Source organism: Sporisorium graminicola, chromosome SGRAM_12, assembly GCF_005498985.1.
Source record: "Sporisorium graminicola strain CBS 10092 chromosome SGRAM_12, whole genome shotgun sequence".
Classification (NCBI taxonomy): Eukaryota; Fungi; Basidiomycota; class Ustilaginomycetes; order Ustilaginales; family Ustilaginaceae; genus Sporisorium; species Sporisorium graminicola.
Window position 1 is genome coordinate 394,276 of NC_043722.1, and position 22,618 is coordinate 416,893.

At 57.1% G+C, this 22,618-nt stretch overlaps 11 protein-coding genes across 11 annotated transcripts; 5 read left to right on the forward strand and 6 right to left on the reverse strand.

The window, feature by feature from the left end:
* Positions 1–12: 12 nt before the first annotated feature.
* Positions 13–1,464, reverse strand: EX895_001685 (uncharacterized protein; the record flags this gene model as incomplete). Its single annotated transcript, XM_029882284.1, has 1 exon — positions 13–1,464. One exon carries the CDS (start codon positions 1,462–1,464, stop codon positions 13–15), a length of 1,452 nt encoding a protein of 483 aa, XP_029741139.1.
* An 803-nt stretch (positions 1,465–2,267) lies between these two features.
* Positions 2,268–3,140, forward strand: EX895_001686 (uncharacterized protein; the record flags this gene model as incomplete). The annotated part of the gene is made up of 1 exon (XM_029882285.1): positions 2,268–3,140. The coding sequence occupies one exon, from the start codon at positions 2,268–2,270 to the stop codon at positions 3,138–3,140; it is 873 nt and encodes a 290-aa protein (XP_029741140.1).
* Positions 3,141–3,882: 742 nt separating this feature from the next.
* EX895_001687 (uncharacterized protein) lies at positions 3,883–5,869 on the reverse strand (the record flags this gene model as incomplete). Its single annotated transcript, XM_029882286.1, has 2 exons — positions 3,883–5,728; positions 5,832–5,869. The coding sequence occupies 2 exons, from the start codon at positions 5,867–5,869 to the stop codon at positions 3,883–3,885; spliced, it is 1,884 nt and encodes a 627-aa protein (XP_029741141.1).
* A 933-nt stretch (positions 5,870–6,802) lies between these two features.
* EX895_001688 (uncharacterized protein) lies at positions 6,803–7,381 on the forward strand (the record flags this gene model as incomplete). Its single annotated transcript, XM_029882287.1, has 2 exons — positions 6,803–7,060; positions 7,172–7,381. 2 exons carry the CDS (start codon positions 6,803–6,805, stop codon positions 7,379–7,381), a joined length of 468 nt encoding a protein of 155 aa, XP_029741142.1.
* Positions 7,382–8,139: 758 nt separating this feature from the next.
* Positions 8,140–9,543, reverse strand: EX895_001689 (uncharacterized protein; the record flags this gene model as incomplete). The annotated part of the gene is made up of 1 exon (XM_029882288.1): positions 8,140–9,543. One exon carries the CDS (start codon positions 9,541–9,543, stop codon positions 8,140–8,142), a length of 1,404 nt encoding a protein of 467 aa, XP_029741143.1.
* Positions 9,544–9,983: 440 nt separating this feature from the next.
* Positions 9,984–12,335, forward strand: EX895_001690 (uncharacterized protein; the record flags this gene model as incomplete). Its single annotated transcript, XM_029882289.1, has 1 exon — positions 9,984–12,335. The coding sequence occupies one exon, from the start codon at positions 9,984–9,986 to the stop codon at positions 12,333–12,335; it is 2,352 nt and encodes a 783-aa protein (XP_029741144.1).
* Positions 12,336–12,956: 621 nt separating this feature from the next.
* On the reverse strand, positions 12,957–13,801 carry EX895_001691 (uncharacterized protein; the record flags this gene model as incomplete). Its single annotated transcript, XM_029882290.1, has 2 exons — positions 12,957–13,096; positions 13,384–13,801. The coding sequence occupies 2 exons, from the start codon at positions 13,799–13,801 to the stop codon at positions 12,957–12,959; spliced, it is 558 nt and encodes a 185-aa protein (XP_029741145.1).
* A 2,428-nt stretch (positions 13,802–16,229) lies between these two features.
* EX895_001692 (uncharacterized protein) lies at positions 16,230–17,786 on the reverse strand (the record flags this gene model as incomplete). Its single annotated transcript, XM_029882291.1, has 1 exon — positions 16,230–17,786. The coding sequence occupies one exon, from the start codon at positions 17,784–17,786 to the stop codon at positions 16,230–16,232; it is 1,557 nt and encodes a 518-aa protein (XP_029741146.1).
* A 364-nt stretch (positions 17,787–18,150) lies between these two features.
* On the forward strand, positions 18,151–18,783 carry EX895_001693 (uncharacterized protein; the record flags this gene model as incomplete). Its single annotated transcript, XM_029882292.1, has 1 exon — positions 18,151–18,783. The coding sequence occupies one exon, from the start codon at positions 18,151–18,153 to the stop codon at positions 18,781–18,783; it is 633 nt and encodes a 210-aa protein (XP_029741147.1).
* An 880-nt stretch (positions 18,784–19,663) lies between these two features.
* Positions 19,664–21,034, forward strand: EX895_001694 (uncharacterized protein; the record flags this gene model as incomplete). Its single annotated transcript, XM_029882293.1, has 1 exon — positions 19,664–21,034. One exon carries the CDS (start codon positions 19,664–19,666, stop codon positions 21,032–21,034), a length of 1,371 nt encoding a protein of 456 aa, XP_029741148.1.
* Positions 21,035–21,156: 122 nt separating this feature from the next.
* Positions 21,157–22,530, reverse strand: EX895_001695 (uncharacterized protein; the record flags this gene model as incomplete). The annotated part of the gene is made up of 1 exon (XM_029882294.1): positions 21,157–22,530. One exon carries the CDS (start codon positions 22,528–22,530, stop codon positions 21,157–21,159), a length of 1,374 nt encoding a protein of 457 aa, XP_029741149.1.
* Between the last annotated feature and the right edge of the window lie 88 nt (positions 22,531–22,618).

Consider the following 22,618-nt stretch of genomic DNA (forward strand, 5'->3'; position numbering starts at 1 on the left):
TGTTGACCAGATCTACTGTTGAAAGAGCAAGCTAGCAGCCACCTCAACATTTCCATTCGCAGCATCCAGGAAAGTCGTCGCTTGCTGGGGCGAAGCCCCTAGGTCCGTAAGCGCTTTGATCGATGCAGCGGGCCATTTAGAAAGGCCATCCGCCGACGACGGTGCTGCCGCTGCCGGTGCTGCTGGCGCGGGTGACGACGTCGCTGGAGAAGGTTGAGCGTTGGGATGGGTGAAGCTCCAGCCGTGCGAATCAAAGTGCTCTCCCCTTGCCTGCTGCGATTGCGCCGTTGTCGTGTTTGAACTCCCGATAGCCTGCCCAGCACCAGGAAACTTGGGCCCTGCAGCAGCAGCAACAGTGGCGGCGGCAGCAGCGTTGGCATTCGCGCTCGCTGCGCCCAGTGCCGAAGTCGTCGCGCCTTCCGCACCCCCCTTCTTGACCGGCCTGGGATTCCCCTCTTCGTCCAGCTCGTACTCGGCATTCGCTTCCGCAGGCAACTCGTGTTCGTCCAAAAAGCGAATCTGCTCGCCATTGATCACGAGTGCATTCTTGCTCAGATCGATTGTCGCCTGGTACCGCTTGAGCATATCGAGGCCAAACAGCATATCCACGCCCTTGCCCTCCATGATCGTAAAGCTGCACGGCAAGAAGAGCCCCGTGCCCAGCTGCAGCTGCGTCGAGTGCACTCTACCGAGGATCTTGGCAGTGCCTACACCCCTGGCGATGCCGGCGAAGCGCGTATCAAGCAGTCGCATGATGCCGCATTTCTCGGCGCACTCGGGCGACATGATGGTAGCTTGCGCGCCCGAGTCGACGAACGCCTTGACGTGGACGCCGTTGACTTTGCAGTCGACGTAGAGCATCGTGACGCGGCCGAAGGATTCAGGAGAGTACTCCATGGCGTGTTCGAGGTTCTCCATGACGCGCTGCTGGCGGATGTTTTCCTCGATACGGCGCTGTGCGTCGATGTCGAATTCGTCGGCAATGTCATCGAGCCCTGAGCCTGCAGAGGTGCCGCTGCGGGACATGGCATCGCGCTGGGCTCGAAGAAGCTCGAGGAAGCGGGCGGGTGAGGACGAGGCGGCGTCGGCGAGCTGCGGATTGTTGGCCCGCAGCATAGATAGTGCAGCGGGGTCGGACAAGATCTGTTGACGCAGCTGCTCGGCTGCTTGCTCTTCCGATGCAGGTGCGGCAGCGGCTCTTGCTGCGCCAGAGGAGCTCGAAGCGGAGGTAGAAGACAAGGCTTGACGACGATCGCGAAGGATGAGCAGGTCGTCGTTGTTCACTCCACAGCTGGCAAGTGTTGCTTTGGCATCGTTCAGCAGCTTGCCGCTATGCAAGAGCTGTTGCTGGTCGGCAGGAATATTGGAGTCGACTTCGAGCAAAGCCTTGAGGTTCTCGAGCTCGATGCTGGCGTCAACATCGATGGGGAAGGTACGGTCATCTTCGGTGATGACGGTGATCATGTTTGCCGTGAGAACCGAGCGAGAAGGGTGACGAAACAGGCTTTGCTCGCCTTGTATGCTGTATGCTGCGGTGGAGCAAAGGGAGGAACGAGGCGAGGCTGACTTGAGCAGCAACCGTGTAAGCATCTACACGAGAAGACAGAAAAGCTGAGTCGACTGCAACGTACTCAGTGCTTTCAGTTGGCTGTGCAGCATGTGGAGCGAAACACTCTCAACTTTTCAATAAGCGCCGCCGCTGCGCCAGCTAAGCGCAACTGACGCGTCTCTGAGAACTGATCAGATCTGCAGAATTTTGATTCCCAAGCCCCGATTTCAACGATATAGCAGCTGCAGCTGCAAACGACAGCGCATCAAAAAGCTTGAACCGCTTCTGCTTCTGCTTCTTGACCGAGCCGCGCTCTAATTTCACGCTTCCAAGCTGCTCTGCTGTGCTGGTCTGGCAGTTCACCATAACGCAGCGCAGCGTACGCACGCGTCTGCCCATAATCCAACCAACACTTTCTTTTTTTGGTGTCAGTCGGCTTCTCGCGCGCTTTCGCTCCTCGTCGCTCTCTGCTCATCATCATCAGACGACATTGATCACATCGTCCAGAGACGCTCACACACCAACCTACACAAGCACACGGCCTCGATCACCACCTTCAAGATCCCTTTCGTCCGCATACCCGACACGATCGCCATCTCGACCTCTGCCAACGCACGCCGCTCGACCATCTTCTTCCTCAGGAGCACATCGACGTTGACCGTCACGAGCCGGTTTTCCTGTCCCGCTTGATCGCCCTTTCCCGTCATACTCGAGAACCATGTCATTTTTCAACTCATTAGGTCGATCCATGGGCCGCTCATCACGGCCCAAAAAATCGCCTACACATCCCAACATGCCCACGTTCGACCCTTCCTCGCTCTCCAACTACCCGCGCTCCCCGACCTCGCCGTCCTCCTCCAGCGCGCTCGGCCTCGGCTCCAACGGCAAACCGCTCTACCTGTGCCAGCCGTTTGTCGGCGCGTCACTGGTCAAAGGCTCGCTCAAAACCATCTCGTCCGTCCCCAAGTACGTCGATCCCAAGGAGTGGGTGGCCGTCAACCTGTTCGACTTCTTCAACAACCTCAATCAGTTCTACGGTGTGCTCACCGAGTTCTGCACGGTCTCGGCCAACCCGACCATGTCCGCGGGGCCAGGGTTGGACTACACCTGGATCGACCAGAACCGCAAACAGGTCAAGCTTCCCGCACCGCAGTACATCGACTACGTCATGACCTGGGTCGGTGGACTCCTGTCGGACGAAGCGACGTTCCCAACGAAAGCGAGTCGTGACTTCCCACCGACATTCCTGACGACGAGCAAGCACATCTACAAACAGCTCCTCCGCGTCTTTGCGCACATCTACCACGCACAGTACCAGTACCTCGTGCACCTGTGCTGCGAGGGACACTTCAACTCGCTGTTTGCCCACTTTATCGCCTTCGGCAGCGAGAACAGGCTGTTTGACTACCGCGATTTCAAGTGGTCCGGCGGGGCGCCGGGTGGCGGCGGTGCGGGCGGAGGCGCGCAGAGTCCCACGGCGACCGTGGCGAGTGCGGGTGGCAGCGGGGGCGGCTATCCTGGCGTGTGCGATCTGATCGAGAAGTGGGTCGAGTTGGGCGTACTGGGTCCCGAGTGTATCGGTCAGAGGTAGCGGAACTGGTGGGTAGCTCCTAGCAGAATAAAGTTCTCATGACTAGCACTGCGCGAACCCAAGGCTGAGTGCGTGTCCAGATCGTGAGTAGTTCGTTGTGTGGGTGTGGGTGGGTGTGGGTGCTGAACTCTACGACGTCGATGTGTAAAGTCGTCTCAGCTGTACGCATCCGCTCTTTCCGTACTTCCAAGCGGCGAGCGTTCCTTCTGACTCGAAGCTGCTTTGTCTTCTCCCTCTGCCCAGTCCCCGCGGTCGCGTCGTAAAGGGACGAGGGAGGAGCATTGGCACCACACCGCCCTCCTTTCCAAGAAGCCACCGCTTCAACTGCTTACGATAACCTTGCCCGCACAATCCTTCATCTGTCTGCTGCGACCCCTTCGCTCCCCCTCACCACTCCCGCCGAGCGATGTCGAGTACAAACACCGGCTCGTGGCACTCATCACGAGATCTACCTCTCACGCCAGTCGCACTGGCCTTGCTCCAGGGACGCATCTTCTTCGGACTCACTCGCAGGCGAACAAGCTCTCTTCACAGACACAGACACCCCTTGTCGAGTCGAACGGCTTTTCGCATTAAATATACAAAACGAAAACAGTTGAAACACAGAAATCAAAACGGCTAACCCCTACTGTACGCCGATGAGGTGTAGACGTCCTCCCTTTTGTGGGTGTGGACTGGCGCACGTCGATGAGCGTAGAGGGTAGCATAGCTTGAAACAAAGGAGTGCGAGCAGGCAGACAATCTACGCCTTACCCTTGGCGAAGAGCTTAGCCCTCTCGATGGCCTCCGCCGAGTTCTTGGCGAGCTGCTTCTTGTAGTCCTGGATCGAGACGTCCTGTGTCGAGAGGTTGACAATCTTCCTGTCCTTGACCTCCCACAGATCCTGGGCGACCTGGCTGATCAATCGGAAGTCGTGCGAGACGATCACGACACCGCCCTCGAACTCCTTGATCGCCTGGGCGAGCGCGTCGATCGAGCCCATGTCCAAGTGGTTCGTCGGCTCGTCGAGCAGCAAGACGTGCGGCTGCTCCATGGCCAACTGCGAGAAGACGACGCGGTTACGCAGACCGTCCGAGAGCGTGCGGATAGGCGCAGTCTGATGGGCACCCGAAAGACCGAATCGGCCCAGCTGTCCACGCCAGAACTGGAGGTCCTTGTCCGGGAACTTCTCCTTGTACTTGGACTCCATGTACTCGAGCGGCGACTTTTCGTACGGCAGCTGGTCCGCAGAGTGCTGCGAGTATTTGCCCAGCTTGAGACCGGCGTGCCTCTGCACGGTACCCTCGCACGGGTTGAGCGCGCCAGTGATGAGGTTCAACAGCGTCGACTTACCCGTACCGTTCTGACCGACAATGGCGACTCTCGAGTCCATGTCGATACCGAAGCTGAGATCCTTGTACAGGTAGTCCTCCTTCTTGCCGCTGTACGAAAAGGCAACATCGCTGAAAGCGATAATGGGAGGAGGCATCTTGCGCACATCCTCAAAGTTGAAGCGCAGCGGCTTGGGCGCCCAGACGGGCTCGATGAGACCAGCAGCCTCCATCTTGTCGATGATCTTCTGCTTGGACTTGGCCTGCTTGACCAAGTTGGCGTAGGTACCGGCGGAGGCGATGAACTTCTTGATGTGGGCAATTTCTTCCTGCTGCTTGGCGTAGGCCTTCATCTGGTTCGTCTCGTTCTCCTCCTTGGTTCGGACATAGGTCGAGTAGTTACCACCATAGGTCAAGAACTTCTTCTGGGGCGTCAAGTCGAGGATGTTGGTGCAAACCGAGTCCATGAAATCGGCCGAGTGCGAGGTGAGCACAAGAATGTGGTTGTAGGTGGAGAGGTATGCCTCGAGCCAGACGACGGCTTCCAAGTCCAAGTGGTTGGTGGGCTCGTCGAGGAGCAAGAGGTGCGGCTTGATGAAGAGCGCCTTGGCGAGCGTGACACGCATCCTCCAACCACCGGACATGTCCTTGGTGGGCTTCCTCATCATCTCGGGCGAGAAACCGAGACCGTGCAAGATCATGCCGGCCTTGGTCTCAAAGGTGCTGGGGTCAAGCTCCTCGAGCTCCTCGTACTTCATCTCGAGGGTGACCTCGTCGATGTTGTCGGCCACCGAGAGGTCCTCGATCTCCTTTTCCAGCTTGGCGACCTTGGCCTTGGCCGAGGCGACAATGTAGTCGACGGCGTTGACCTCAGAGGGCTCGGCTTCACCAGAGACAATGTGGATGTCGATGTGGTCGGGAATCTCGACGTCACGGGCAGCAAGGGCGGCAAGGAAAGTGGTCTTGCCCGAACCGTTGTCACCGAGAAGACCGTAACGCTGGCCGTAGTTGAGGTTGATGGTGGCCGTGTCGATGAGCAGGCGACCGTGGAAGGACATGGTGAAGTTGTCGATGTGGATATCACGGCCGTGCTTGTCCGAAGTGAGCACACCAGAGGCGTTTCGCTCCGTGGCAAGGTTGAGCTTCTTCATGTTGAGCTCCTCGACCGAGGTGTTGGCCGAGTCATTGGTCAGTGGCGTCTCGGAGGTGCCGTTGGTGGTGCCAGACTTGGAGGATCCCTTGGACGAGCCCTTGGCGGCTGCTTTGGCGGCCTTCTCGCTGTAGAAGTGAAGGGGAAGAGAGATGTATGAGATGTCAGCAACGTGTGGGGAATGATCGATGGAGGTATATTGGCAGCAAGCTAAGGAGGATGAACACTTACGCCTGACGCTTGGCCTTGGAAGCAGAGACGGGAGGCATGTTTGCGAATCAACGGGGTTGTATGGTGGGTAGTGTGGATGCGTTTGTTTGCTATCTGCGACTCGAACTGTCGAGTAGAAGAATTGCTAGGAACGACCTAAGATCGGCAAGCCAGCTTGTCCGTTTGTTGGGTAAAGAACGGACAGTGCACAAAGGGCCGAGGGAGAACACGAGTCGGAAAGGAAGAGGTCGAAAGGCAGTACGAAGGGGAGAAATCGTCGCTGCAATCCAGTGTGGTGGTGGTGGTGGGGAGGAAGTAGCAGTTGATGACGGCAATTAGCGTGCTGTGGTGGTGGTGCTGCTGCTGCGGCTGCAAGAGCGTGCAACTCTGTCAAGCTTATTCGTGTCTCTCCAAGTCGCCGTGTGCTGCTGCTGCGCTTTTCTTTCTCTGCTGGTTCGAGCGTGCACAGAGAATCGATTTGATGTGCGATTGGAGAATTTTTTGACAGGTTCTTTTCGGTCGCTGAGAGATCCCATGTTCGCTGCTGTTCAGCCACCGAAGAATTTTTGGAGGTTGGCCTTTCTCTAAAAATTTCTCAATTCCTTCGCTTCAGACACGCTGAGCAGCCGAGGCCGAATCGCATTCTTCCAGTTGGACGTCCATCGGGCATGCCCTACCCTACCGAACTTTTCGAGAATTGACACCGACTTGCAGAGTGCCATCATTCCCCGGTCTAACAAAGAGAAGTAATTGCTTGCCGTGTTCCGGTTCCGAACAGGCGCGGTACTTTTTCGTTGCGCTGTTGCATACTATTCTTCTCATCATCATCATCAACCTTCTCGACAACCTCCCCCTCCTCCTCCTCCTTCTCCTCTTCATCAGTCCTCACTCCAAGCACCTCCCCTGCGCACCCGACATTCACCAGCACAAGCTAGCACGCCAATACATTCACTACCCTGTCCTGAGTCACCTCAGAAGGAAAGGACGACAAGATGTTCAAGCCAACACAGGTAGCCTGCTCCAAGGCGAGCCGTTTGCCGCTCAACTCGAAAAAGGCCAACCGCGATTTCTTCAAAGGCACACGTACAGGTAACATCATGCGCCGTAAGCGCATCGCTACTGCCGATCCACGCGGGAACCAGCTGTACGATACCAATGGCAGAGAACGATACTGGCACCTGAAGACCAAGCGCATCGACGAAGCTAGGGTGCCCAACTACGTCGTTCCTCCCGGTCTGGCCGAGACAAAAGTGAGTATGCGCCATGTTCATTCCTCACTCGAGATGGTGTACATGCCTCTTGAGCGCAGCCCATCCCGTCCAAGTGGATATACTGACGTTTTGATGTTTGACGAATGACAGTTGCGACCTTACGTATTCGCAGGAGCAAGCGCCGACGGCGGAGTATCGAGGAAGGGCAAGTTCGGTCTGCCGGAATACCCAAGGATGGACGCAAATGGGTTCGATGGCACCTATTACAGATCGGTCATCGGAGACCTGCTGCAGAAGCGTAGGATCAAGGAGCAGCAGGATGAGGACAGGAGGACCGCCCAGGCTTCCTCTCGCAGCTGAAAGCGGTCTTGTTTTACAGTCGACACTCGACCCAGCAGCAGCAGCAGTAGTAGTTTAGTTTTAATTAGACGCTACCGTACCGCACTGTACTTTCACAGCGTCGACCTCTCCCTCCGCTTTACACGACGATCGCAGACATTGAATTCCACGCCGCTCCAGACTCCCCTGTATTTGTACTGTACCTTCAACCAAAAGCATTTTCAGTCCATATTTCCTTGGAACCGCCTGCAGAATCGCCTTCCGAATCGCCTTTCGCCACTGTGCTCGCACAAACGCTGCTCGGCACTCAGTGACACCGGCAACAAACCGAAACTATCATTACGTTACGACGAGAGCCAACCAACCTTCTACAAGACATCAAAAGGAAAAGAATTAGACAAGGAGAAAAAAAGTATGGTGACAAGAGTGGGATTCGAACCCACGCCCGAAGATAGCAGGTGCCTTCTGGTTATACAGAATATCCTTCTTAATGCAGGGTCACATCCTTAATGCTACGCCTTAGACCACTCGGCCATCTTGCCGTCGATGAAGTCGGTGGGACTCTCTATGCATTATGAAGCATGCAACACCATCTCATTTGTTGAGCATATTGGCTCGTCAGACACACAGAGTTCTTCTCAGACAGGATACAGAACAAGGGGTGTGAATTGCAAGGGACGGGATCGAAGATCAGAGAGTGGATGCCGGACAGAGCACGATGGGGATGGAACAGTACGAAGCAGTGGTATAGAAGGGCATTCATTGGCGACTGACTCAGTCTACGAAGCTGCGACCGACACCGCCTCAGGTGTCAGCGTCGACGCGGCTGCAGCGTGGGACTGCAGCCGCTCAGCCCTGCGTTCGGCTTCGATTGCCTTGTCGATGGTCGCTTCCAGCTCTGCTCTACGCATGGCGTTCTTCCGTTCGAAGCCCTGGAGGAGCAGACGGACGCTTTCGATGGATGCGAGCAGCACGTTGGGATCGACACCGTCCGGCAGCGTGCTTCTTGTCCCTTCGGCGGTGGCCGCGGGCGACGACTTCGAATGTTGATCTCGAGCTAGTGCAGCTGCGCCTTGCTCGACCGAGGTATCAGCATCACCAAGGTCGTCGTCGGCCCGGAGAGCACTGGAGAACGACGGAACAAACTGCTTGCTTGGGCTCGACGACGGAGTGTGCAGTCTGGCAATGGTGGGGATGAGGACGTCGTCGTTGTTGATCGCCCCGAGGGCTTTGCTCGGGCTCGAAGCCGAGGGCGAGAAGGGATTTGCGTAGGCATCGCTGCCCAGCACAGGCGTGAATTTCGCACGATTGGCTGCACGTGGACTGCCGGCATTGGCAGCACCGAGCACGCGAGCCACTGCACTAAGGCTCTCCTTTTCTGGGCTCGCGATCGAGAGAGACTCTTTTGCCGTCGACGTCGCGACGCCACCAGACGAGGCAAAGACAACGGCTTCCCAGTCGTCGGGACCGTACTGGCGCGCAAGAAAGTCGGACATGATCTTGACCTTTCGTCGCAGGGCCTCTACCTCGAGCGTCTTGTCTTCGTTGTCGCGTTGGAGACCTTTGAGGATCATTTCCTGCGAGAGGAACTCGCGCTCCAGCTTGACGGCAGCTGCTCGGGTAAGACCCTTATCATCGGCATTTCCGGGTGCGCTTTTGCCCTTGGACGACTTGTTGCGCTCCTTTCCGAGCTGCGAGTCGCGCTGAAGCTGTGATACGGTCTTTTCCAGCTCGAGGATGCGCTGGTTTCGGAGCTGAAGCGTATCCATCAATTCGTCCACCTGCGCCCATGCTGCTTCTTCGCCATTCTCATCGCCTTGAAAGTCAGCCTCGTCATTCTCGAAGTGGGCGCCATCGTGGTGCTCGATGGAGGCTGGAGTGTAGCTGCTGGCCTGTGTTTGCTCCGTGTGGATGGCGCTGCGGTCGTAATCGGGATGCTGGTAGTCTTCGTCCTCCTCGTCGTGCTTCTCGAGAGCGTTGTTACCAAGAAGAGGAGAGGCATTGTCTGGGTTGAGCGATGTGCGTCGAGAGGATGAACGCGCAGTTGCGGAGGTAGAGGAAGCGGAAGAGGATGCGGCCAGGTGCGATGAGGGGTCCATCGAGGGAAGGATGGAGGATCTCCGGTGGATGCGTTTGAGCAGTTGCCTACGCGGCGTCTCGGGAGCAAGACGTGATGAGTCCATTTTTGTGCGTGTACTGAACTGCTGGTGGATCTCGTGCCAATGTGAAATGTGAAGGTGATGAAGGTTCTACGGATGGACGGTGACGAGCCATCTGAAAAGATGAAAGTGTTGTTCTGCGCCTCAGTTGTTGGCCTGCTCAGCGCCAAAAGTAACACAAAACACACTGACTGCTCAGCTGCACGCTCTGCTTGAACTGTCACTTTTCAATGATAAAAGCCACGACGCGACAGGGACGGAAATACTGCACAGTACAAGGCAGCCCAGAGGCACAATTGAGTTGGCGTCACGTGGTGCAGCCAATTCTGGCCTTGACACTGATTCAGGGTCTGATCCCGAAACAGAGCTGCTCGACCTTCTTGGATCGTGTCCACATTGCTTCTTGCAACAACCATTGTCATCGACATCGTCGCCGTCTCCGTCCACAGCGACGCTCTCATGTCATGGACATAGATAGCTTGCTGCACGAGCCGTCTGCTTCGCCGTCGCACAATGATGGTGCTGCTACCCCTAGCCTCAACGTCGGTCTAGACGCTGCTGTTGCGCCAACCCACAAGAGAAAGTTTCAAGACTTGATACACACAGACGCCACTTCATCGCCAAGTCACGCAGATTCATCCTTGCCACCTTCTTCGCCCGACCATCTCGACCGTTCTGCTTCGTCCACGCCAGCACCACAACCCACCTCGGAAGCACAAAAGGTCTACATTGCCCGTACTGCCCCGCACCTTCTTGGCCGTACACCCACACCTTCAAGCTCCAGAACGCCTTCGGTACCTCCATCGGGCAGATCCAGTCCCACTTCCGATGATGGCCGCTCTACACCGGACGGCGCCTCCTCGACACCCAAACCCTCGAATCAGTCGCATCACACCTTGCCCGAAGGATATCGTGGGCCCGCCCTGCGCAAAAACGACGCCGAAGACTTTGCGCCTCCGCCTCATCTTGCAACCACCGTAGGCTCGGCCACTCTGTTCAGTGCGGTCAACTTTGCTGTCAATCGCAATGGCTGGCGCTACACCGCTGCAGGTCCCGCCAGCCAGCATTTGCGACAGACGCTCTTCAAAACGCTCGAAACTCGCCCAGCTAACGTGCACTGGTGCTGGTCCGACCGGTCTCCGTTCACCAAAATCTCTGTCAACGCTGATATAATCTCGACTGACAAAGGCTTTCGTAGCGCACGCACCAACATTGGCGTTCGTCAGGGCGAATGGTATGCAGAGATCGAGATCCTCCCTCCTGAGCATCTAACTGCAGGTGTAGGTGCGCCAGGTCCGCTTCCAGCGCCCATGAAGGACGGCTCGCATATAAGGTTGGGCTGGGGCCGGAGGGAGGCGCCACTCAATGCACCTGTCGGCTTTGATGGCTATTCCTATGGGCTCAGAGACAAGGGCGGCGACAAGGTCACCCTCTCGAGACCTCTACCGTACGGCAAGCCATTCAAAGCTGGTGATGTCGTTGGGTTGTACATCAAGCTTCCACCGCTGAGCGAGCCACAGGACGAGAATGATCCCGCCAACATCAAACGCGAGCGCATCGCTATACGCTACAAGGGCCAGCTCTACTTTGAAAGTCTCGAGTATCCCCGCACGAGAGAGATGGAGCAGCTCATGGAACGCAGTCGAAAGGGCAACAGTATCGAGGAGGCACTCAAGGGCATCGAGGGCACTGGCGTGTTTGAGCCGCAAGCTGTCGCTGCCTCATTGGCAGCTGCAGTTGATGGCGTCAACCCTGCCAATGGTAATGGTGGTGCTGCTGCGCCCCCTTCCGCCGCAATTAGTGGTGCAGGGGGTGGAGGCGGCGCGGCCAAAGTGAAAAACCGCAAGAATCCAGGCGCAAAGGACAAGCCCTCCGGTCCCACAATACCGTCACTCCGACCAGTACCCAAGCTTGCCGGATCCAAAATCGGCTTCTTCGTCAACGGTGAACCGCAGGGAATCGCCTTTCGCGATCTCTTCGACTTCCGTCCCCTCCGTGTCAAAGGCTTTCCAGGTCTCAAACCCGCCCCTTCCAAAGCTTCCACCGCATCGCGCACAAGTAAGCCAGAAACAACCAAACGCGGCGAGCCCACCGAACCGGTGATCAATGTCAAATCGCGCGAAAATATCTTTGACGACGGAGCGCTTGGCTACTTCCCCTTTGTGTCGAGCTACGGTGGAGCGAGGGCGAAGTTGATCACGGGCGCAGAGGGGTTTCGCTTCCCGCCACCCACGGATATTGAGGCTGCTTTAGAGGCTGTGTCCTCGCCAGCTTCCTCATCCTCGACACAAACGAGGGACGAAGCATCGACGGGCGAAGCCAAGTGGAAACCACTATGCGCCCGCTTCGAGGAGCATCTTGCGGAAATGTGGGCGTACGACTTGCAGGACGAGGCGAAAGCACAGGCGGTTGCCGATCAGCAAGCCGAGGAGAGAGCCAAGCGCAACAACGCGGCCAAAGAGAGGTACGCCGCGGCAAAGAAGAAGCATGCGGCTGCGCTCGCGAGGAACGCCACGGCTAGTCCTGCGCCCGTCATGGAGGGAGACGACGACCCAGATCGTACGGTGATGGCAGAGGACGATGGGATGCAAATGGACGAAGATGGTGGGCAGCTGTCGGCGGTGGTGCGGATGGACGACGAGCACGCGGTCGGGTCCGAGCTTGACGCGCATACTCCGGAACGTCCAGACCAGCACTGGTCGTCGTCGGTACCTGGCTCGCCGGAAGACCAAATCAGGACGGTGCAGTCGTCCTTGCTACGAGATGCGGCTCACGAGGATGTCGACATGCACGATGTTGGTTCCAGCCACGGATGAAGTCGCCGCGTCGTGTCTCAGGCACAACCGAATTCAAACTCAATCTGAGCCATCTGCACACAGGGCACACAAAACACACAGGTGGCACGGTGGTGTGATAATAGCTTGAATTTGAAGATACAATCGAGGGTGCGCCCCCGAAGGCGAATGGAGGTGCATTAAGCAAGTGGGGTAAGACGGGTTGGTGTCACGCATCCTACAGTGTTGGCAAGAGGCGAGAGACGTGTTAGAGCACACAATGCATGGTGCTTTACTGAGACGAGTGAAAGGCACTTGCGGCCCGCTGCTCTCGAGCAAATGGAGGGACAGGGTACGTCGAAGCGGGCAGACCTCTGCGAAAGTTTGACGAGCGACGGACTGGTCTGCAATCAGACGCTACGGGGGCGCCAACAAGCTGACTGAACGTGCGAATGGGGACGGCGAGGAGCGAGAAGGTGAGGGCCACATGCTGCACCGACGTGCGAGGCGCGCGCGCGCGACGCGCGTCGCTATAGGTGCCCGACTCCATGGCTATCTTTGCTTCCAACTCTCCTCCTCTTCCCCTCTCCCCAGGGTCAACAAGGCAAGAGAGATGCGTGAATAAAAACATTCAACAAGTAAACAACTTCCGCGAAGCCCCGTTCAGGTATTGCTGAAGGAGTTGTTGAAGAACGACTTAGGCTGCTTGGGCAGCTTCCTTTGATACGAGGTAGCGTCTTCCTGCGAAGAGCGCGGGGAGGTGGATGCTACCGTCGTGGTGAACGTCTCGAACGATTGCCTCGCTGTTTTCGGAAAGTAAGACAGAGAGGAGAATCGGTCAGACATGAATTTTCACTTTCTTACATTGCTCTCCTCCGGTTGTGCAGCTTTGGAAAGCAACCTAGCTCCAATCGGGCTCAACGAGTCGATGTTCAACACTGTACCTTGGACTCGTCCACCTTTGGCATTCGGAAGGGAGCAGCGATGCCGCCGATCATAGCAGCAGAAGGGGTGTACATCTGTTCGAGGAGCTCCTGGGCGCTCTCTCTCGCGCGAGGGGTAGGAGCGAGGGGTGGCGACGGAAACATACCCTTAACGGTGTTCAAGCGTTCGTTGACAAACGATGCCGAGGGGGCCGACTTGAAAGGCTGGGTGGGGACCAGCTTGCCGACGGGGTCGACAGGGTTCTTTTTGCTGTTGCTTCTGGTGGAGGATTCGGTGGGCGAGGGGGGTTCGAAGAACATGTGGCCTCCGAGGGCGGGCATACCGCCGAGAGCGCCCATGCCCGTGAACTCGGGCTTGTACGTGTACTCGCGCTTAGGCTTGCTCGGAGCAGACGGCTTGGCAGACGAAACCAGCGTCGTCTCCGAAGCATTGGCGCCGACCATCACTTCGGTCGACGAGGAGCTGGACGACTTGGAAGACTTGCGGAAGAGCGAGAGCATCTTGTTGAGGTTGTTTGGGGTGGTAGTATTGGCAGAAGTGGTGGTCGTGGTGGGAGCTTGCATAATAGGTGCGCTTGTGGTGAGGATTGAATTTGTTTGTGGTATGAGCTTGGAGAAGTGTGTTTGGTTTGCGAGTGATGAGAAGGGGGCATTCAGGGATCTACCGCCAGAGGCTACATTTATATCTTGTATACTGGCGGAGTGAGGACGACTGAGCATTGCAAAGCGCAGCTACAACCATGCTGTTGCTCCCGACCACAAGGTGTTGCACAGCATTCCATCGAAAACGTGGCGTCATCTAGTCAACACGGAGTCACAATACAGGGGCGACGAGGTCAAGTGAGGCTGAGTTCGGGGGACAGCCTCTCCGTGAGGTCCTCACAGCCGGCGGTCTTTGCGACCACAACGACACATGAGCACGCGAACAATCCGACGGCAAGAGAGTCGCGTTGGAGTGCTTCGCTGAGCCGAGCCTAGCTGCGTACAGCGGCCACCAAACAGCGCACATGGGCTATGCGATTGTCACTGTGACTTGTCGCGAGTCATACAAGTGGCCCGCTCGAGATAGCGTTGGCATGGCATAACCGAGAAAGGGAGGAAAAAGGCGCAGGCACGAGCTGTCAAAGATCTTCTGCTGGCGACTGCTGAGTTTGCCAAAGACGCGTCGTATGGCCGCGGAGGTCGTAAAGATCATAGACGTTCCTCGCTTCTTTAACGTAGCCGAGACTAGAGCGTCGTTGGCCTTCGGATTCGCGCAACGCAGTCTTGACTAGCTCGTTCTCAGTGGTCTCTCACGGAAACAAAGCTCAGCATCAGCCGCCTCCTCACCACCCTTGCGACAGATTCAGACACCGCCATGCCGGACTCCGTCTTTGATAGCACAGCCCTTCCACCCCTGGTCTGCTTTCGTCCAGGTAGAGATGCAATCCGTTGGAAGGATAGCTGGTGGATCGCAGTTGATCCTGACCCCTGCTTTTTGCGGTACCAGGGTTTGGGCAAACATAGTCTTATCACCGTCATCAGCAATCGTCGCGACGAGACAACCTTTGCGCAATCAGAAGGAGTCTAGACTCAGCTTGGTCGTTGAGCACGAACGGTGCATAAAGTCCGCACTCGATGACTCCGTTTCCAATGGGAGTAAGGGTAATGCCAAGACCGTGGTTGGCGTGATGCAGGGAGCGGGCCTTGCAAAAGAAGAAGATAACCCACGGATCACCAGCTGCTCGAGGCACCGCAAGCTGTCGTGATCATGAGGGGAGAATAGAATGAGCGCCAAATTATCAATTTCAGGAACGAAGGGCTTGATCTAGCGCATGAGGGCCAAGCAAAGGAGAGAAGCAAGGTGCCCCCCCTCCTGTGGCCTCGAGTGGAGTGCAACGGGCTCCAGGGTTCTTGTCGCCCGCCCGTTCCCATGATCCGTGTGGCTTGAACAACTGAGCTACCTTGCCGGGAAAAAGCTGCGCTGGCTGTGCTGTGCTGTGTCGATCTTGCTTCCCGCGGAAACGCCGATACGAGGGCCGTCTGCTAGTCGGCTCGTGCCTCTCGCTTTGCACGCTCGCCTTTGCACCCTGGTCCCCTTTGCTAGCCTATCTCTGTTCCATATCGCGAATCGCGAACAAGGATTGCGAAGGCTGTGTACACCTATGTGTCTCGGAAGCGGCGGGCGGGCGAAAGGACGTTACAGGATGCTTCCTGCGAAAGGCGTCGAACAAAGAAGCGGGCCACGCACGATGGCGCCTAAAAAAGTGGATTACTTGCATTGCCGCTACACGCCAACGCGGATATAGGCGACCTAAAAGCTGTGTATGGCCAGTCGACGAACGAGCAGGAATACATGCTGCTCGTGGCATGAGTGGCTCCTGTTTCTGCAACTGCATTCTATCGAACTCGTATCGAACATCAAGGTCGAAATCGAACCAGGAGTCATGCTGTAATGCACAAGCGAAAGAACAACGCAGACGTGACTCGATAAGTTGGCATGAAATACGGCGAGATGCGTGAACCCTCTTGGATTGACATTTCCCCCACGCTGACCCGAACAAACCGCAACTTACCAAAGCACACGAGCATGTCGCCAACGGGTCAAATCTCGCTACCACTTGCGACAGGTCAGCAGCGTGCGGTCGAGGCGAGCGAATGGACTGATCACTTAACTTTAGCTGAGTATATGCTTGCAATAATCTCACTGCCAGCATAAACCCGGACATAGCTCAGTTGGAAGTAGCGATGGTTTGTAATTGGAAACCCTAATCCGGTATTAACGGAAAAGCACCATAGGTCGCCGGTTCGATTCCGGCTGTCCGGACGCTTTCTTTTTTGGGTTCTTTTTTTGGCCATGCTCCTAGTCCACCTCTGTCAGTTCTCAACCATAGCACTCTCTCGAGCAGCAAAAAGAGATCAGACAGACAGGTTGTTTGGATGCAGAAGCGAGTTTGATGCGATACAAGACTGAATACAAATGCACGCACGTTCTCGGCTGGTTTGATGCTGGCTATGCTTTGCCATTGGCAGCGCTGCCGCCTTTGGCCTTCTTGGCCTCTCGCTTTTCGGCCTTCAACCTAGCCTGCTGCTTCTGCTGATTCCTCTGCTGCCTTTCGCCGAACTGCCCGTCGTGCAATGCCATGGTCGCCACCCGCTTCGCCGTCGCCACGGTATTGAGCTTCTCGAGGATCTTATCTTCGTCCTCCAAGCCTTCGAGCTGGGTCAGCTTGGTGCCGATCTTGTCTTCGATCGAGTGGATCACGTCGATGTCGCGCTCGGTGATGAAGCTGACCGCGTAGCCGTGTTTGCCGTTTCGGGCGGTACGACCTACGCGATGGACGTAGTCTTGCCATGCCGAAGGCAGGTCCCAGTTGACGACGAGTTCGACGTCGGGGATGTCCAGGCCACGCGAGCCGACGTCGGTGGCGATGAGCACGGGCACGCGCTGCGCGCGGAAGGTTTGCAGGTTCTCGCTGCGTTGGGATTGGCGCAAGTGCGAGTGCAGCGATACGTTGGGGATGCCGAGTTCGGTGAGCATGCCAGAGAGCGTTGCTGCTGTCTTGCAACGCGCCGTGAAGATGATGGTGGCGGGCAGGAATAGCGAGGCTTCGTCGTCCGAATCGTCGTCCGAGTCGGATCCGTGGTTCGCACGAGGCCGTTTGCCCTTCTTGCGTTCGTTTTCTGCTTTGCGTTCTCGATCCGCCTGCCGCTTCGCCTTGAGTTTTCGAACACGCTCCGAGCTGGGCTTGATGGGTGGATGACGCATGATATGATAAAGATACGGCTCGCGGATGTGCGATGGCACGAAAACGTACCTCTGCTCGAGCGTCTCTGGCGTCTTTGTGTCCATCTCGATCTTGCAAACCAACGGCGGCAGCTTGCCCTCGGGTCGCTTTGCATTGGCAAACTCCACCACCTGCTCGGTCAACGTCGCCGTAAACAGCAGCGTCTGTAGCGTCTTGGAGCTCGGCAGCACCGAGTACAGATAGTCGAGCTCCGGTTTGAACGTGTCTGTCAACAGCCTATCCGCTTCGTCGAGCACCAAAAACTTGCATCTCCTCAACCCCCACTCTTCCCCGCCCCCACTGCGAAGATGGTCAACGAGACGACCGGGTGTGGCGACAATGACGTGTGGACGGAGGTTTGCGAGTTCGGACGCTTGCTTCATCATGTCCATTCCACCGAGGACGAGTGCACAGCGGAGACCCATGCGCGCGCCCTCGCCTACAGCAACAAACTGCTCGTGCAACTGTACACCGAGTTCGCGGGTCGGAGTAAGGACGACAGCAAATCCACCGACCATGTCCTTGATGAGCTTGTTGAGGATGGGCAGCGCAAAGCAGAGCGTTTTACCTGAACCTGTCTGTGCGCCACCTACGAGGTCGCGCCCTTCGAGCACGGATGGGATGGTGAGACTTTGGATGGGCGTAGGCACTTTGATCTGGAGCGAAGCAAGACTTCGAATAAGCATGGGTGAGATGCCGATGGAAGAGAAGGAGGTGTGCTTTGGCGGGTCGGAGGCGCTCCTCGCTACCTCTTGGATTTGGCTTGAAGATGTGGATGCCATTGGCTGAGCGTCCGCGCTGGACGAGCTGGCCGCGGCTGGTGGCATGATGGGATACTTTGAGCGTTTTTGACAATATGTGTGCGTGGCTGTGATGGTGGAATGCGACTACAGATGGGCTGGGTTTGGCGAGATCGAAAGGCGGGTGCAGGTAGGTGAGTGGGTCGTGGAGGGTGAACGCAGGAAGAAAGGGTTCCAAAATCTCAAAATTTGGCCGGGCGAGTCTGAAAAAATCTGGGAAGAAACTCGGAAAACGGATTCTGTGTGCTCCTCCACTCGAGAGAGCAACCAACTGCCTTTTTCCAACATGCTCTTGCTTCCAAGACAACGAGGATCCAGGGCTCGACACCTTCCGCACCATGCCGCCATGTTTCTCACTCTTCTAGCGGCCTTGTTCGTCGCTGCAGTCGGCGGCGCTCTTCTGGTCTGTCTGGCACTGGGGCTGCTGTCGCTCTCGCAGTACATCGAATCTCATGCCTCTCGAGCTCGGCGGATCGGCCTTCGCGCGCTCTACGCCATCATTATAATGCAGATGCTCATCGTTCTGACCGACGACGTGCCTCTGCTTCCACTTCTTCCGAGTCTCTCTACTGCACCTCTGCACTACTCGGCCCTCCGTGACCCCACCTGGCCCTACTCTGCCTCCTCCTCTTCGGCCAACCCCTGGACAGCGCTAGCATCGCTGCTCCTACTACCCCTGGCCTCGCATATCTGGCTAGTCCGACATCATGCGCTCGCATCTCACTCATGGCATCAACATCGCTACGACACGATACACCGACCCAAGCTGCCTGGTGCAAGGCTGGACTGGGACGTGGCAAGCCTGGAACCGCCGGCGACACGCGAGATGTCCAACCTGCAGGTGTGTGCGGTGCTGGCGGTGTGTGTATGGTCGGTGCCTGTGTATAGGTTGATAGGCAGAATCGCGGCTGCTGAGTGGGACGGTGCTGGTGTAGTTGGAGCGGGAGGGCTGTCCGAGACGTCAAGGAGGAGCAGATGATGTCGGATATGGGGTTGGATCGGGCCACTCACGAGAGGCTCTAACCATGCCTTGCCGTGCAGCCGCTCTTGCCGCGCCAACCGATTCACTGTGTGTCGAATTTTAAAGGACACTTTTACAGCCTTCTTTTCTTCGACTCATTTAAACGAAATTAGGAAAGAGAGAATCATGTCCACCTCGAAAGAGCTGTCTTCGGACAGCGTCGGCCGCGAAGCTCTAATCCCCGCAAGCGAAAGACCGCATCCTCTGCGGCGATAATGCGTTGTCTCTGTTTGTCGTTAAGATCCTAACATTGGATAAAGATCCAAGTCGTCCTTCTTGATGCGGCCTACCAACTTCGACCCACAACTTTGAGCTTCGTACAGCCTTTTGAACGAATGCTAAATGTCGGCGCCGCTTGACTTTTGGTCGATGCCATGTGTTGGGTTCTTTGTGTAGTACATCGGCGGATGGGCGCTCGACAGCCTGTAACTGAATGTCGGCAGCGTGGTGGAGGGTGCGGCGAAGAAGTGCGGGGTTCGGTCGTGGCATGCGAAAGTTCCGATGCACAATAGTTTCCCAAAATACCTTCAAAACAACGACAGCGGTCGCTAAGAGAGAGAAGCCGCAATTCGGGCAGAGCGTTTTCCGGTCGAATCTGACGATTTGACCGAATCGAACCGGCTACTGCATACTCGAGGGCAGCCGCTGCAAGCGCGCACTCTGAAAATCCAACGAAGCGGAAGTGCCCCTTCCCCCGCAAATGCTTCACCGTCAGCACAGCGAGCCTTCTTCGCTTCCTCTCTTGCTGCCCGTCCACCATACAAATACCCCCCTCTCGTCCTCCTCGTGATCCTGAACTACCACGAATAACAGATCCACTCCCAAAAGTATCGCTACGATGTCCAACGCTCTCCGCAACGCACTGCCGGCACTGCGTCGAGCGGCTGCCGCCACCACCACCACCTCCTCCTCTGGCGCACGTCTGGCTCCCGCCGTCACTGCTCAACCCTCCTCTTCTTCCACCGCCCGCTCGTACGCCACCACGCCCGACACGGCACCCGAGCAATACAACATGACCAAGTTCAGCCGGTTCAACTGGGAAGATCCCATGTCCATGTTCGACACGCAGCTGTCCGAAGACGAAAAGGCCATCTCTCAGACGGCGCACGATTTCTGCCAGGAGAACCTGCAGCCCAAGGTGACGGAGATGTACCGCAACGAGTCGTGGGACCCTACCATCCTGCCTTCGCTCGGCGAGCTCGGTCTGCTGGGCAGTACGATCCAGGGGTACGGGTGTGCGGGTGTGAACAGTGTCTCGTACGGCCTGATCGCGCGCGAGGTGGAACGAGTCGATTCCGGGTACCGCTCCATCATGTCTGTGCAGAGCTCGCTCGTCATGGGGCCGATCAACCAGTTTGGCACCGAGGCGCAGAAAGAGAAGTACCTCCCGCGTCTGGCCAAGGGCGAGCTTATGGGCTGCTTCGGGCTCACCGAGCCGAACCACGGCTCGGATCCGAGCAGCATGGAGACCACCGCGACCGACACGGGCGATGGTGAGATCGTGCTCAACGGTAGCAAGACCTGGATCTCCAATTCGCCGCATGCCGACGTGTTTGTCATCTGGGCCAAGTGCAAGTGGGACAACCGCATCCGCGGCTTTCTCGTCGAAAAGGGCACCAAGGGTCTCTCGGCTCCTGCCATCAAGAACAAGCTCCAGTTGCGCGCTTCTGTGACCGGAAGCATTTTCCTCGAAGACGTCCGCGTCAAGCGCGATGATTCGCTCCTCCCGCACGCCCGCCCTGGTCTCGGCTCGCCCTTCGAGTGCCTCAACTCGGCGCGCTATGGCATCTCGTGGGGCGCCATGGGCGCGCTCGAAGCATGCATCGCCGAAGCCCGCCAGTACGCCCTGGACCGCTCTCAGTTCGGCCGTCCTATCGCCGGGTTCCAGCTAATCCAGCAGAAACTCGCTGACGCCTCCACCGAGGCCGCCCTAGGCTTGCTCTGCAGCCTCCAGCTCGGTCGCATGAAGGACGAGGGCGCCTGGAGCCCAGAAATGGTCAGCCTCGCCAAGAGGAACAACTGCAACAAGGCGTTGCAGCAGAGCAGGAGCCTGTTGGATATCTTTGGAGGCAACGCGACCAGTGACGAGTACCATACGGGCAGGCACGTCCAGAACCTCCAGACCGTCAACACGTACGAGGGCAGTTACGGCATTCACACACTCATCTTGGGCAAGGGCATTACGGGCATTCAGGCTTTTGCCAATTGAACGCAGAGACACAGGCGAACCAGCCGATGCTAGAGCAAGTGCAATGACATTCTCTTGAGTCGTTCGAGATCGGTTTCGAAGCGTGGGTGCGAAGTGTGTACAAGTTCAGACGATCGCAAGACTCAGTCCACCTTGGGATTGCCTCGATAGTACATGGCGTTGATCGTGGTGAGAATGAGACTCGGAATGTTACCGATCGTGTTGAGCACCGTCAGCCCGAACGTAATGTCTTCGGTCTTGATCTTCTTCGCGCCTTGGAGCTTGCTCCACACCTTCCACCTGTTCAGCTTCGACTTGAGTCTGGGGGAGCTTACCCTGTCCTTCTTGTCGTCCGCCGCGATCTTGGGCAGCGCGTCGTCGTGCGCAACGTCGGAGTGCTGCTGGTCGTCGAACGCTGGAGAGAACTCGACGGGGTCAAAGGGGCGTGCTACGGGGAAACCAGGACGGCCACGTGCTCGTGCAGCGCCGGAGGGGGAGAAGACGAAGCGTGTTCGTCCGCGTACGTCGAGTGGCAGGAGAGGGATGTCGTCGGACGTGCGCAGCGACGAGGTTGGCGAGGTAGAGGGGGAAGATGGTGGGGATGGAGAAGGCACTTCGAGTGCTACTTCCTCGATCTCATGGGAAGCTGCTTCGATTCCGTGCGCAGCTTCGAGGCTGGTGACAGATGTAAGACCGCGCTTGTTCAGAGGTCCATCGATAGGGGTGCCGCTATTATGATCAACATCAGGCGCAGGAGCGGGTTCGACCGTCGAAGAAGCGCCGGGTTTAGCATCGGTACTGACATCTTGAGCTGTGAAGACCACGGGCGGCTGAGGTTGGGGTGAGAAGGTCGGGGCCTGTGCCCCTCCATCACCATTGCTAATGCCGCCACCACGGTTCAACATGGCAGTCAAGGATGAACTCGACGAGCCGCCACCTGTGGACGCAATATGTTCTGGTTGCTGAGGTACAACGGCTCCTTGTTGCTGCGCCGTGTTCTGTACCGCCGAACTCTGCTGCCCCATGCTCTGTTGTTGCCCCAATACATAACACGGCGCTTTGACCAGCGTAGGCTTCCTGCTCTCTACCTGATCCCCGGTATAGTACGTCTGCACTGTACACATCGTATCACCCACCTGGGGCGGTGGCTTCTTTCTCTCTTCTTCCAGCCTCTTCTTCTCACGGTAGTACTTGGCTCTGTTCGAGAAAAACGACTTGGCGCTGATGTAGTTCCATCCGATCGTCATTGCGAGGCCAACCGCCGAGATTGTGATGACGATGGGTCGTTTCCAGTCTTTCATCTTCGTGGCGGCGACGGCGTGTTCGGCAGACTCTGCGGTTTCTTTAAGTGCGCTTGCGTCGCCGCGTCTGACGTGGGAGAGTCGGGCGGCGTTGCGAGACGCGCGAGGAATCGAGCGCCGAGATGAGGAGGAGTAGGCGTCCGATGGCAGAGGTGCCGTGCGAGCACACAGGCTCACCAGGGCTAGCGCCAACAGCCAGATCAAGGTACTCTTCATCGTCGTCGTTGCCACCGATTTGATGTTCAGAATCCGTCCCTCTGAAAAGCCAATGCCAGATACGAAGGAGGCAGAAAGAGTGAGACAG